Consider the following 12,615-nt stretch of genomic DNA (forward strand, 5'->3'; position numbering starts at 1 on the left):
AGCTAGCTCTACAGATATTTCAATTGATCTGAACTTGAGCTCTTGCCAAAGTTTTTGAAGCAAATCCTAGGTTAGTTTCCCTTATAAACTTAAACAAATTTTAACTTAAGTTTTCATCACTCCTCCTTGTGTATTACGATGTTCTTGTCCATCACTGATAATTAATTATGAAAAAATATAGCACAAAAGGTATTATCCTGACGGAAAAAAGCAAAAGTAGGCTTTTTGTCTCCTCTGTCTCACAATTTATCAGTCATTTCTAGGGTGATCTTATTACTTATTCTCCAAAGCAGGACAATTTCGGGGACAAATGGGAGTGCTATCAATAATGACCTCAAGAAAATGGTACTACCCTGACCAAACCCATGAGACCAAATCACCCATTTCATACCAAAGGGTATTTCCAGTTATCTGTGGCCATCCTCAAACTTTTTCTCTTTCTTCCTTAAGATCCTTACTCTCACTTCTCCTCCTAGAACTATCTTTCATTCTCTTTTATCATTCCCAAACTGCTTACCTCTCTCCCCATACTACCAGAAGTAACTTAAAAATTCTCTTATTTTGCAGAACTCAGGTCTTCTCTTATTATCCAGGCAATGTAGATTTGTCAACCAAAATTGTCCCAAAGTGTTTTCCTAAACTAGAAACTATATCCTCATGGGGATTCCTCTGTAGTATAGAAGACACTGTTACCAGGTTTTAGGTTTGCTTTAGTATACACACATTTATACTCCTTCCCACCATATTTGGATCTCCCTCCTGTACAGTGTTCTTGCCCAGCTTGGATCCCTGAAGACTCCTTTTACTGCATCTTTGCACCCATCTATCAGATTCTGCTGCTTATATCTCATTCTTGACCTTTAGCTGAATGGCCTTGGGCACTAGGGTGGTCTGGCCAATATAGAGAGCCGGATGTTTCCTGGACCCACCTTCCTCCTCCCAGCCAGCATCTGTGCACCAATCGTGACTGGTGTGAGAGTATAAAATCCCAGCTCCTTTACTTCTAAAGCTAGAAGCTTTAGGGTTTAATTTACACTCCAGAGTGTCTCACCTAATTAGACTGAGACTGCAACTCTGGTGTTCCCTGCAGAAAACAGTTAACTTAGCAGGCCTGAGACTGTTATCCTTAGACACTTGCTCACTAGGCTGGCCTTTGGCTTGCCTCTGGGACCTTGAATTTCTGGAGGGCTCCATATTCTCTAAATGATAAGTGTTGCTCAGTGGGCTTAAAGTATGCAGACAAACAACGTGCCTTCTATTGAACACCTGCTTTCCTTCTGGGAGTCTGGAATTTTGGTATGTGTTAGGCAGAGGGTGACTGCATGGCTGAGCCAATATAAACCCTGGACTCCTAGGCTCAGGTGAGTTTCCCAGGTAGACAACACTTCACTGGTGGAAAAATTATGCATAATCAATTTGACTCCACTGGGAAAGGACTCTTGGAAGCTTGTGCCTGGTTTTCTCTGGACTTTGCCCCACGTGCCTTTTTCTCTTGCTAATTTTGCTTTGTACTCTTTTGACGAAATGAATCATAGCTGTGGGTATGACCATATGCTGAGTTCTGTAAGTTCCCCTAGTTAATTAAAGAACCTGGGGGTGGTCTTGGGAACCCAAGACACACTCTCCTTTCACTATTTTGCTTCTTTATTTCCCCTTCTCTTACTGGCTTCCCCTGGAAGCACATCTTTAATAAACTGTGGGCATCCTAATCCTTGACATGGCCTATGTTTCTAGGAAGGCTTACGAATATTCTCAACCAGACAAAATATTAGTTTCAACTATAAGCTCTGTAGTTTCTCTCTTTCTATTCCTGGAATGATTTGCTCCTTACCCTGTCCTCTTTATTCCACATATCTCTATCCCCCTCCAAACTGTTACTCTTTAATAAATATATATTTGGACAAATTAATTCAGTGTTTATATAATTTGTAAATTGTATACAAATTGTAGTACAAGGCTTAACATAGAGGAGAGCAGTACCTCGCCCCATTTCTCCCCATACCGAGTCCTGTTTTCCAGAGGCAAAAATTTTCCATTTTTTTAAGGAGCTTATTCCTGATTTACCTCAAGATATCAGGTATGCCCTTACATTCCTCTTAATACTGAATACCTGGGGAAAGAAGAGTACAACATAAACTACTTGGGAAATAAATAGCATTCAAGTCTTCCCTTCCATCTACTCCTATGTGGATACATATCTCATTCCAGTAGGAAGAAACTGGTGGTAAAAATTCAGAAAGACTCAGCAGTCGCATGACAAGCCCGTGCCTGGGGTATTAAGTTCATCTTCAACCATCTTTCATGGTCAGTTCTTTTGGTACTTCTGATGCTATACAGAAATGGTTTCCCCCCAAAAAAGGCAGAAAAAATTACTTTAAAGGCTTGCTTCAGTTTTACTCTCTTAGCGTTCTTAATCATAGGTCTTCTTCAGCATTACCCAAATCCAGCCAGTATGCTTTGGTGCTGGGAATCTTTGGGTATCAGAATCAGGTCTGAGGTTCCACCAAAACAATCCTGTTGTCATTTTAGTACAGTGATTCACAAACTTCGTTGTGTATCAGAACTATCCAGAAAGCTTCATAAAAATGCAGCTTTCTGGGACTTGCCTCAGTAGACTGTAATTAAGTCCATAGATAAGACAGGAATCTGACACTCCTTTACAAATACCAATAACGAAACTGTGGTTTTGAAATTCACACAGAAAGGGGTCAATACTCTAATATCTAGAATAGAACACATGGTAATGAAATATAGATGGTATCATTTATCTTTTTTCAACAGAGGGGAGGGAAATATGGAAACAATACTTGGTTTACAGTATCCTTATCAATAAGATTATAGATTGGTTTTTGACTTTCAGCCTAATAGCCTTGCTTTCTTCTGTCTCTAACCAACCAATTTGGGAAACAAAATACTCTTGCCTCACCAATTCACACCTTTAAATAAAACACAAACAAATTTTGCAGAAACTGAAAGAAAGCAGATTTGGGGTTTTCTCATAGGTTCAACATTCTCTAGGATTCCACTTGGCACCCTGACCCATTACCACCAGACCTTTAGAGTAGTTCCTGTATTTGTGCCCACAGGTCTGGGATTGCTTTTCTGACAATCTTTAAATTGTGAGTAATATTTTTTTTCTGTTACACATAAAATGTTTCTCTCTTCCCGGACAGTCTAATTGTCTTCTGAGTTCTCTTTCACCTTGCATTTCTGTTACACCCCTCTGTCAGACAATCTACATAAAACTCCTCCTGGGTGCTCTCTCAACCCTCTGTCAACCCTGTTCCTTAGAAGACAATTGGAAAATGGACAATCACAGCAGCAGCCAATCCCAATGATCTCAGAAGCCTGGGTAAAGAACACTTCAGAAAAAAAGAGACTTTAAATGCTTTGAGATAGGTCATTAACAAAGTGGTGAAATTTGTGAGGAAGGCGGGAGAAAAAACAGTCTTTCTACTATTTGCTAGATTCACTCTAGAATTAGGCTCTAATTCTTCACTTCCCTAGTTGAGCTTTAACTTAATTATAAAACAAAATCTATAGCCACAGCCAGGCCTAGAGGTAGAGTCTGTACAACTAATCAACTTTAATTCCCTGGGCTCGATTTAATTACAAAACGACATTTGGTGCAGCTGCTAAACACTTACCAGGTGACCACATAATACTGTTGTAGTATTTACAAGTCTCCAGTTTTTGCACTGATTCGCACAGCACAATTATGTTTGTTATATATAAATTTGAACAGCCTCTAGGATTTATAATAAAACACTTTCTTGATTTTATATACTCCTGTAGTTGAGGCAGTTAAAACACTGAATTGCACAATAACTAATATATGTCAGGGAGTAAAATGTGATGACAGAGGAGATATCCTGATAATGAACAATAATAACAAACTGAATATTAGCAACACATTTCTGACCTTTTAAAATTAATTCTGTTTGTTAGGTGGACAAAGTGAAACCAGCTTATGTATACTGAGTTATCAATTTGCCTTTTAGGTTATAACATACATTACTTTCCAACATAACTAGACATATCTAACTCATTCTTCTTCTTGTTCTTTAATGTTCCACAAGACAATTTAGGAGGTGATTATATGTGCTACATAATATTTTTTAGCTGACAGAATTAAAATTAACCACTGTTGTTTTTAAAATAGCCACCTCCTCCAGTACTTTTCAAATATACTCAATTTGCACAAACATCCAGGAAGACCACTGCAATACGTGAGACCTGATTTTTCATTTTATAATATTTAGGCAGAGGTTCCATGCACAACTAACTTTTCATCTTAAGAGTTTTTTTCAACTTAGTCCATGCAAATATACTTTTTATAATATCTGGGATCCCAGTTCCTCCCTAGGTCTATAGGAGGATAAGAAAAATTATTTAAATTGAGAAAAAGGAATCAAGAAGCAGTATCATTAAGGAAGTCACTAACGATACTAAAATAAATATGACCCTTACTGTTTCTACAGCAACTCAGAAAGTAATAGACAGTGCCTTTTAATTCAAATTAAGATTTTAAGCACAACAGAATGCGTTCTCTTTTTCCTAGATGTTAATCTCCTTTTCTTTCCCTTTAGAGTAGAACTGATTCAACGCTAAAGAGAGGATGTATCATAGCTAATTATATCTACAGGGAAAAAAGCGGCATTCATCGTAAAATAGCTGGGGCAATAATCCCCTCTTCACCTTCCAACTTCAAGTGCTGGTTCAGATTTTACCTGATGCTGTCCTGCATGACTACCTTGGACCCTGGACAAAGACAGCACTGTAGGTTTCAAAGTTGAAAGGCTAATTTCTCAGTACTAGCAGTGTCTGTCAGTCTCTTACCCCAGAGAGTATCTGTCTCTGCTGAGCAGTGATTGAGTCACAGGAGGTAACAATTCTGCTTGCTGGAAGAAAATAGGATGGAAGGAATCACGACGGTTACCAGATGTTCCAGTGCCCCTCAGAGGGCACCAGAACGTTCCTGCATATGCTGTAAACAGCATCAACTGTCAACCATGGGACCCCGGGGTGTGGTGCTCATGCTGCTCTGATGTGCAGAGTCTCAGAGTTGGAAGAACCTTGAAGATGCTCTTAGCCAGAGGTTTTACACTACGTCTCGGGGAGTTCTTTGTTTCCTAAGTGTGATTCAGGCATTGCTGAACAATAAGGGGGAATCTCCCTGAAACAGTTGCAGCACTCTTGGAAAGAATGTAAAGATCTTAAGTCAGGGCTAAAAGCAAGACAGGATATTTTATCCAACAAAAATCAGTCGTAAAAGTCCAAGGTAATTCCTATGGTTCAAGGAAAGAACTTTGTGGAAAATCCCTGTCCCAGTGGCTCTATGACATTCCTAGAAGGGAGGCCCTAGAGCTCAGAAGGTTGATTCAGGAACTCTAGGCTGCAATAGGCCTCGTGGCTTGGAAGTCTGGAAATTAAAATATATTACTAGGACACAGTATCAGGGCGGGAGATGAAGGCTTCTAAAGCCAAGTCAACCAATGCTTACAACCCTTCTTTATTTACATATCACTTTCCATGGCAAACAGGAAAATAAAACACTTAGAAAAATGTTACCTTTCCTTGTTATTTTAAAATTTGTCAGTTTTACACATTGCCTTGATGTTGGTTTCTTATTCTATGATACCTGTTTTCAAAGTAAAGAATACCTTGTGATTGTTCAAGACCCTCTCCACAGCCACCATCAGGAAGGAAGAAAGGAAGGAAGGGAGGGAGGAAGGAAGGAAGGGAGGGAGGGAGGGAGGGAGGGAGGGAGGGAGGGAGGGAGGGGAGGGAGGGGAGGGAGGGGAGGAAAGGAAGGAAAGGAAGGGGCAGCTATTTCTGTGTTTGTAAATGGAACCAGCTATGATGTGAGAAGACATGAGATTTTAACATAAGGAAAACCGTATCTCCAGGGTCAAACAGACATCCATAAAAACAGGATAGATAATCTTTCTCACCATCACTGTTGATGCACACAACCTCTTGAATCTGAGTGCCTGGACCACACTCCCTTCCATTATCTGGTTCACAGTCTCCTAGCCTCACTGCTTTCCAGTCATAGCAGGATGGCTCCTCACAGGGAATGGCTTCCAGTAAGTGAGGGCAGTTGCCGGTGCCCCCAGAGCCTCCAGTGGGCTCATTGGTAATGTGCCGTTTCCTCAGTTTAAAACCTGAATTGTTGGGGAAGGAAAATATTTACTGTTACCATCATGCACTGAATATTTCAGAAGGCTGAATGAAACTCCAAGTGAAAGCTGGATGAGGGTAGAGAGTAGAATTCATATCTGCTTTAATCACTAGTGTATCCTCAAACTCTAGATTAATATGAGCTCATTAACAATTTATTAAATGAATAAACAGAATGGCCAAAGAGGGACTTTTGGTGTCAGCTTACTACAGTAAAAGTCAAGCAAGAATGGGCTGGAGGGAGATAAAGAGAAAGAGAGACAGAGAGAGAGGTGATTGGTTGATTTGGAAAGTCTGTAGTTGTAAAATGTTCAAAGACACCATAAAATCTCAACCTATTCAGAAATATTCATGACCAGACACAAGTGCTATTATTTTGAATTCCTCAACAGGATCACCTGGTTAAATTTGAAAAGGAACCTCTGAGAAGTTGGATGGTTTCAGGAAACTGTCTCTTGAAGCCTTAGTTGAATTTAGACTCTCCAGAAATTTGAATTCGGGATATAAACCATCTGGGCTCTAACACGGAGTATTCAAAGTCCTGCTATGTGCTTTAATAACACCTAAGTGTTGCCCTTTCTGACAATGTATAACAAAATTAATAAGTCTGTCTACTGCTATGTGAATATATTGGAATCACTAGAAAACTGTCCTTTGAAACAAAATAGAAAAATGTTTTCAATTACTAGATCATGTGAAAATTACTCTACCATGCCGAACATGTAGTAAACAATTGCATTTATTCTATTCCTTTTAGATATATTATTTGCATCATAAAAGCAATATTATTTGTTTGTTTACCTTCAAAGTAATAAGTAGTTCTGTTTATTAGGCACTAGCCACAGGTCAGGCAATGAAATAAGTGCTTTATGCTTATCTCATTGAGCCTTTAAAGAAAACTTGGGTGCAGATCATATTACATCCCTTTTACAGATAAGGGAACAAAGATTTAAATAAGTTAATTAACTTATCTAAACAACAGAGGACAGACTAGGTTTTCCAATCCACGTCAGTCTGACACCACAGCTCATCTTAACCACTGCACCAACTGCGTCAGATGCTCTCCATCTGTTGTCTAAATTAACAAGCATCTTGCCTACGTTCTGCAGTTTTAATCTTCTGGTATCATCACCAGAATAGGTTTATAATTCTTTTGTGCTAAAGATCAATACTCTTTAGCCATTCTGGAAAATACTGCAAATGAATGATCACAGGAACACAGAGCAGCATTTGTTAATAATTCATGGTTTGACCCAATTGATGGGAGTTTTAAGCATGCCATTTTAATATTACATACCTTTTTTGCCTTGCTGGTCATTACAATTTTCGTAAGTACAAGGTCCCCAAGCTGTCCAGGGTGAAACCTCACATTCAATAGGACAGGGAATGTGGCACAGCTGTGTCGTATTAGGGATAGGGCCAGCACATGATTTCAAGTCCACTGGTTTTGAGGCTGTTTGGAGAAAAACAGAGGTTCCTTAAGAATTAAACAGATTGTTATGGTCAATAATATGATTTTTCAGAGCAGTTTTGTGTATGGAGAAGGAAAATGCTTAAAGAAGTGCCACCAAGACATTACTCGAATGCTTCTCAGCTCCATCCTGAGAATAAAAGGAGAGAGAAGGAGTGGGGGGGAAAGAAGCAGTGTAGTATAGTCAAAGGAAACTGGGCTAGAAGTCTTGCGATTGTTTGATCACCAGCTTCACCACTAATTAGTCATGCAATTAATAATGCTGAGTCTAACTTTCCTAGTCAGTAAAATAATCATTACAGTTAATTTTATTTCTAAAATTTTATAGTTAGGTTCTAAAAACGTAGAATTTAGAGGACTGAACAGAGTAGGAGGGGAACTACAGCTTTAACGTATATGGAAAAAATCTCCACTGAGTGGCTCTGGCAGAGAAGTCCCCCTTCCCTTTTGGTCTGCAGAAAGGTAACTGATGGATATGATGAAGGAAGAGCTCAGGCCACCAAATGGGGCATCTCTATCTCCGAATGCATGACTCACCAGATACCTTCCAGAACTTTAAAGAATATACTATTTGCATATGTGATCCAAAGCTCAGAATTGCTAAGGGGACAAATTTGTAATTGTCCACGTATGTTCATGAGTTGACCAATGAACTGTGTATAAATACTGCTAGCCCTTGCTTCTCTTCTGCTATCATGACTGCAGTTTGGCTATTTTGTACAGCACATATATTTGATAGTTAACGTCAGAAGGTGTCCACAGTTCTGATTAAAAATGACTGAGTAAGAATGATACTTAAAACTTTATGGACATCACAAGAGAATCAAGTGTACTACTGTCATAAAAATTTTGAGAAGTAAATGTCTTAAGACACACATTTCCTTTAATAAAAGCTAGCCCCTGTTACTCTCTGATACTTTGAAATGCCCATGCATGTAGCATAGAAGCCTGAAATAATAAGAGGTCTTAGCTAATTCTCATTCTCTTTATGTAAAGGACTATGAAATTCCAATTGCATGGGATTGCATATAGAAGCTCACAGAGAAAATATTTTCAACTATATTATCCTAAGTTTTAAATAAAAGTACTAAATGTATCTATCTGCTTGGAGTATAAACACTAAAGCAAACTGTAGATACTTGTATATCCCTCAACTTTCTGCACACAGAATCATAAATGACCTAAAGACTATTATCTCCTCTTTCTGCCACAGCTTTTCAGTTCTGAAAAATATTCTATAGATTTTGTTTTTTATTTTTTCTTCCTAGGAGTACTTATCTTCATCCCCTCCCACTCTCCGCCCCCCATCCCCCACCCCACCCCGGCACACACACACACACTGCAGTGAAAATAAATGACTGGGCATCCCTAATTTGCTTAGCATGGGCACCAAGAGCATTCTCACTTAAGTTTATCAGAATTGTTGCCAATTTGTATCATAACATTAGGCAAAGCCAAAAATGATTCATTCGATTGCTTTCCAACAGTGAAAGTGCTTGGCACACTGATGACAGAAAATACAGGAATAAATGTTTCATTTCTCTGAATATAAAAAGATGACATCAATGATACATATCTCACATAAAACGATTTGTTTTTAATATTTTTACAGGTGTAAGAGTCTTGTGATGGTTAATTTCATGTGTTAACTTGCCTGGGCTAAGGGATGCCCACATAGCTGGTAAAGCACTGTTTCTGGGTGTTTCTGTGAGTGTGTTTCTGGAAGCGATTAGCATTTGAATCAGTAGACTAAGTAAAGCAGATTGCCCTCACCACTGTGGGCGGGGCATCATCCAATCCATTGAGGCCTGCATAGAATGAAAAGGTGAAGGAAGGGTACATTCCTTCTCTTCCTGAGCTGGGATATCCATCTTCTCCTCCCCCTGGACATCAGAGTTCCTGGTTCTGGGAAACTGGGTATTACACCAGTGGCCCACTCCCAGGATCCCAGGAGCTGATTCCTATAATAAATCTCCTCTTACATACCTATATATATACTATTGGTTCTGTTTCTCCAGAGAATCTTGACTAATCTAAGTCTACAATATGAAGAAAAACTCCTATAACTGCAAATTAACATAAGCGATTCCTTCACTTGTTGAATCCTTCAGACTATCACTTAAATTAGTGGTTATATGTATAATTACCTAAAAAGTCTCCATTTTTTTCCTTTCAATTGACTAAAAGTAACTTTAGTCTTTAGTGTTATTATATAGTGTTGGAAATTACAGTTACTATAAAGGGAAGTCTACTGAGCATGCAATTGTGAGAGCTATGATTACAGCCTGAAGAAATTTATTTTGTATATAAGACTGAAAACTGTAGGAGGAAAATACAATTTTTATTAAGGAAAAAGGTACAAACATTAATTCCTGGCCATTTTTCTAAAGCTTAATTTTAGCTCTTGGTGTATTTTGAATAAATCAAATAGAAAAATAGGTCACAGATTCTTCTTGAGCTATTAAAAGAGAAATGTGACGAATAAAGGCTTAAGGAAGTATTGCTTGAAGCAAAATACTCTTAAAATCTTCTGCTAAGCTGAGCAAATCAACACGGAGATAATACAGTCCTTGAAAAATAGTACCAACTAAAAAGTGGCACTTGCTATCTGCTTCTACAAGGGTTAAACCGTAAGCTGCTGACCTTCAACATACCCTGAAAGGAGTGCAGGGTGGAGACCAGGAAGGAGGCACCCTGTGCTCTGGGAAAAACTGGCAAAACAGGCCTTCAGATAGATATTTTCAGGAGAAGATTTTATGAGCCCAATTCTCGCGTCTCCCCATATCTGAAATGGCACTAAAATCCTTCATGGTGATGTCTGCTCCTTGTGACTAGCAGCAACCTTCTGCAAAAATGTGTGCTTGATTGCATGTACTCCCCCTTCACCAAAATCACATATATACTGACCTTCCCCCCTTACCTCTTTGGAGCCGTTTCTCAGAGCTATATGAAATGCTGTCTCCCGGACTATAGACCTCAATTTGCCCCAAATAAACTTAACTCACAACTCTCAACATTGTGCTTTTTTTTTTTCAGTCGACAATAGCCTCAATTTTACAGATAATTTTCTATCTATCTATCTATCTATCTATCTGTCTGTCTATCTTTCATTAATCAAAGAAAGACAGGGGGAGAGTATTTTCTGTATGATTCTATTCCTTTGGTGATTTTCATTATAGCTTTTTTTATCCAGTATATGCTGATTTTTTCTTTTTTTTTGCATTTTCAACTTTTTATTTAAAAAAACACTGTAAATAAATGTTCTCGGCCGGTTTTACAAATATGAATCACACAATTATTGATCTAACTGGTGGGGTTCTATCTTAGACCTTCCCTGGCATACAAAGAGTTGGCAAATGTGAGGCTACCACTTCAAGCCTCATGCCCATAGCACAGATTGACCAGTGGAGGTACCAGGACCAAACTACAGCCAGAAAAAGAGAGGGCCTTGGGTAGTGAGAGCACAGGTTCAACAGAGTCAAATCTGTGCCCATAAACAGCATATATGCTGATTAATGTAAATCACAGATACGAGTTTAACTCCTCAAAAGTGGTCTTTTTTTTGGCAATTGCCCAAGATTTATTTGGAATCAGTGTGATTCAATAATGAAGCAAAGAACAGACCCAGGAGATCTTACTGGGTTCTAGTTTAATCTGTGGGATATAATTCCTATAGTTGTGTATTACATAATGTAGTGTTTATTGCTGATCCCTTGTTCTCAAATATCGACAACTAAATTTTCTAAAATGGCCCAGTCATTATTCTTATATAATTTTACTAGAAATTATAAAGAAATTGTTCATCCAGTACAAGTTCCAAGGAAGTATATATTAGATTTTTTTTGTCTTATTGTTGATCTCTTGAAAATAAAGGAGACCTTTTATTGTTCTCATACGACTTAAAGGGTTTTCAATTATATGTACTTTGTACGCTTCACGGGGTCAAAAAAGAATGTCTGAACTTTTCAGGACTTAATAAAACAAACAAAACAATGAAACTGGTGCATTTTTGTAGGTAGGTCTGAAATATTTTTATATTTGTATATTTAGAGTATTACGATGGAAAAGAAATTCATTATAGGAGGTAAACTTAAATCATCTGTTTCCAGTAATGTGGCCAATGAGGTACTCTGAAAATATACTCACTGTATAATCCCTAAGAACAGTGAATATATAATTTTTTGAATTAAATGTTTTATTCTGAGATAATTGTAGATACACATGAAATTGTAATCTCACAGAGATGCCACATACCCTTTACCCAGTTTCCCCCAATAGTCAGATCTCACAAAACTACAGTATAACACCACAATCAGAATATTGGCATTGATACAGCCAGGGTACATGTACTGGGTTGAATAGTGCTGCCCCCCGCTCAAATGTCTACTAAAAACTCAGAACACGACCTTACTTGGATATAGGGTCGTTCCAAATGTAATTAGCTAATGAGGTCCTACTGGATTCAAGTGAGTCCTAAATCCAATGACTGGTGTCCTTATAAGAAGTCCATGTGAAGAAACACAGAAAGGAAGGCACTGCAATAATGGAGAGAGATGGAGTGATGAAGCTACAAGGATTGCCTACAGCCACTTTGCTCCTAATCTTAGAGGGAAAGAATTCAGTCTTTCGCCATTAAGCATGATGTTACCTGTAGGTTTCTGCAGATGATCTGTACCAAGTTGAGGATGTTTCTCTCCATTCTTATTTTTCTGAGAGTTTTTATTATGAATGGGTGTTGAACTGTGTCAGATGCTTTTTCTCCATTGTTTGATGTTATCATGTGATTTTTTTTTCTTTAGCCTGTTAATATGGTGGATTATATTAACTGATTTTCCAATATTGAACCAGCCATGCATCCCTGAATACACTGTACTTCGTCCTAGTCTTCAATTCTTATAATGTATTACTGAATTCTAATTGCTGATATTTTTGTTAAGGATTTCTGTATCTGTATTTATGAG

General features: G+C 38.2%; 1 protein-coding gene across 1 annotated transcript in view; it reads right to left on the minus strand.

Annotated features, from left to right (window-relative positions):
• THSD7A (thrombospondin type 1 domain containing 7A) overlaps window positions 1–12,615 on the minus strand; it is a 262,845-nt gene that overhangs the window by 168,266 nt on the left and 81,964 nt on the right. The window contains exons 5-6 of the mRNA XM_089917089.1: window positions 7,481–7,636; window positions 5,955–6,167 (exon numbers count right to left, since the gene is read on the minus strand). Of these exons, the coding sequence (XP_089773215.1) occupies window positions 5,955–6,167; window positions 7,481–7,636 (369 nt within the window). The remainder of the gene's footprint in view (window positions 1–5,954; window positions 6,168–7,480; window positions 7,637–12,615) is intronic.

Source organism: Delphinapterus leucas, chromosome 9 (assembly GCF_059928025.1).
Source record: "Delphinapterus leucas isolate spDelLeu-1000000601 "Yukka" chromosome 9, BTC_Dleu_Yukka2, whole genome shotgun sequence".
In the NCBI taxonomy this organism is placed as follows: domain Eukaryota; kingdom Metazoa; phylum Chordata; class Mammalia; order Artiodactyla; family Monodontidae; genus Delphinapterus; species Delphinapterus leucas.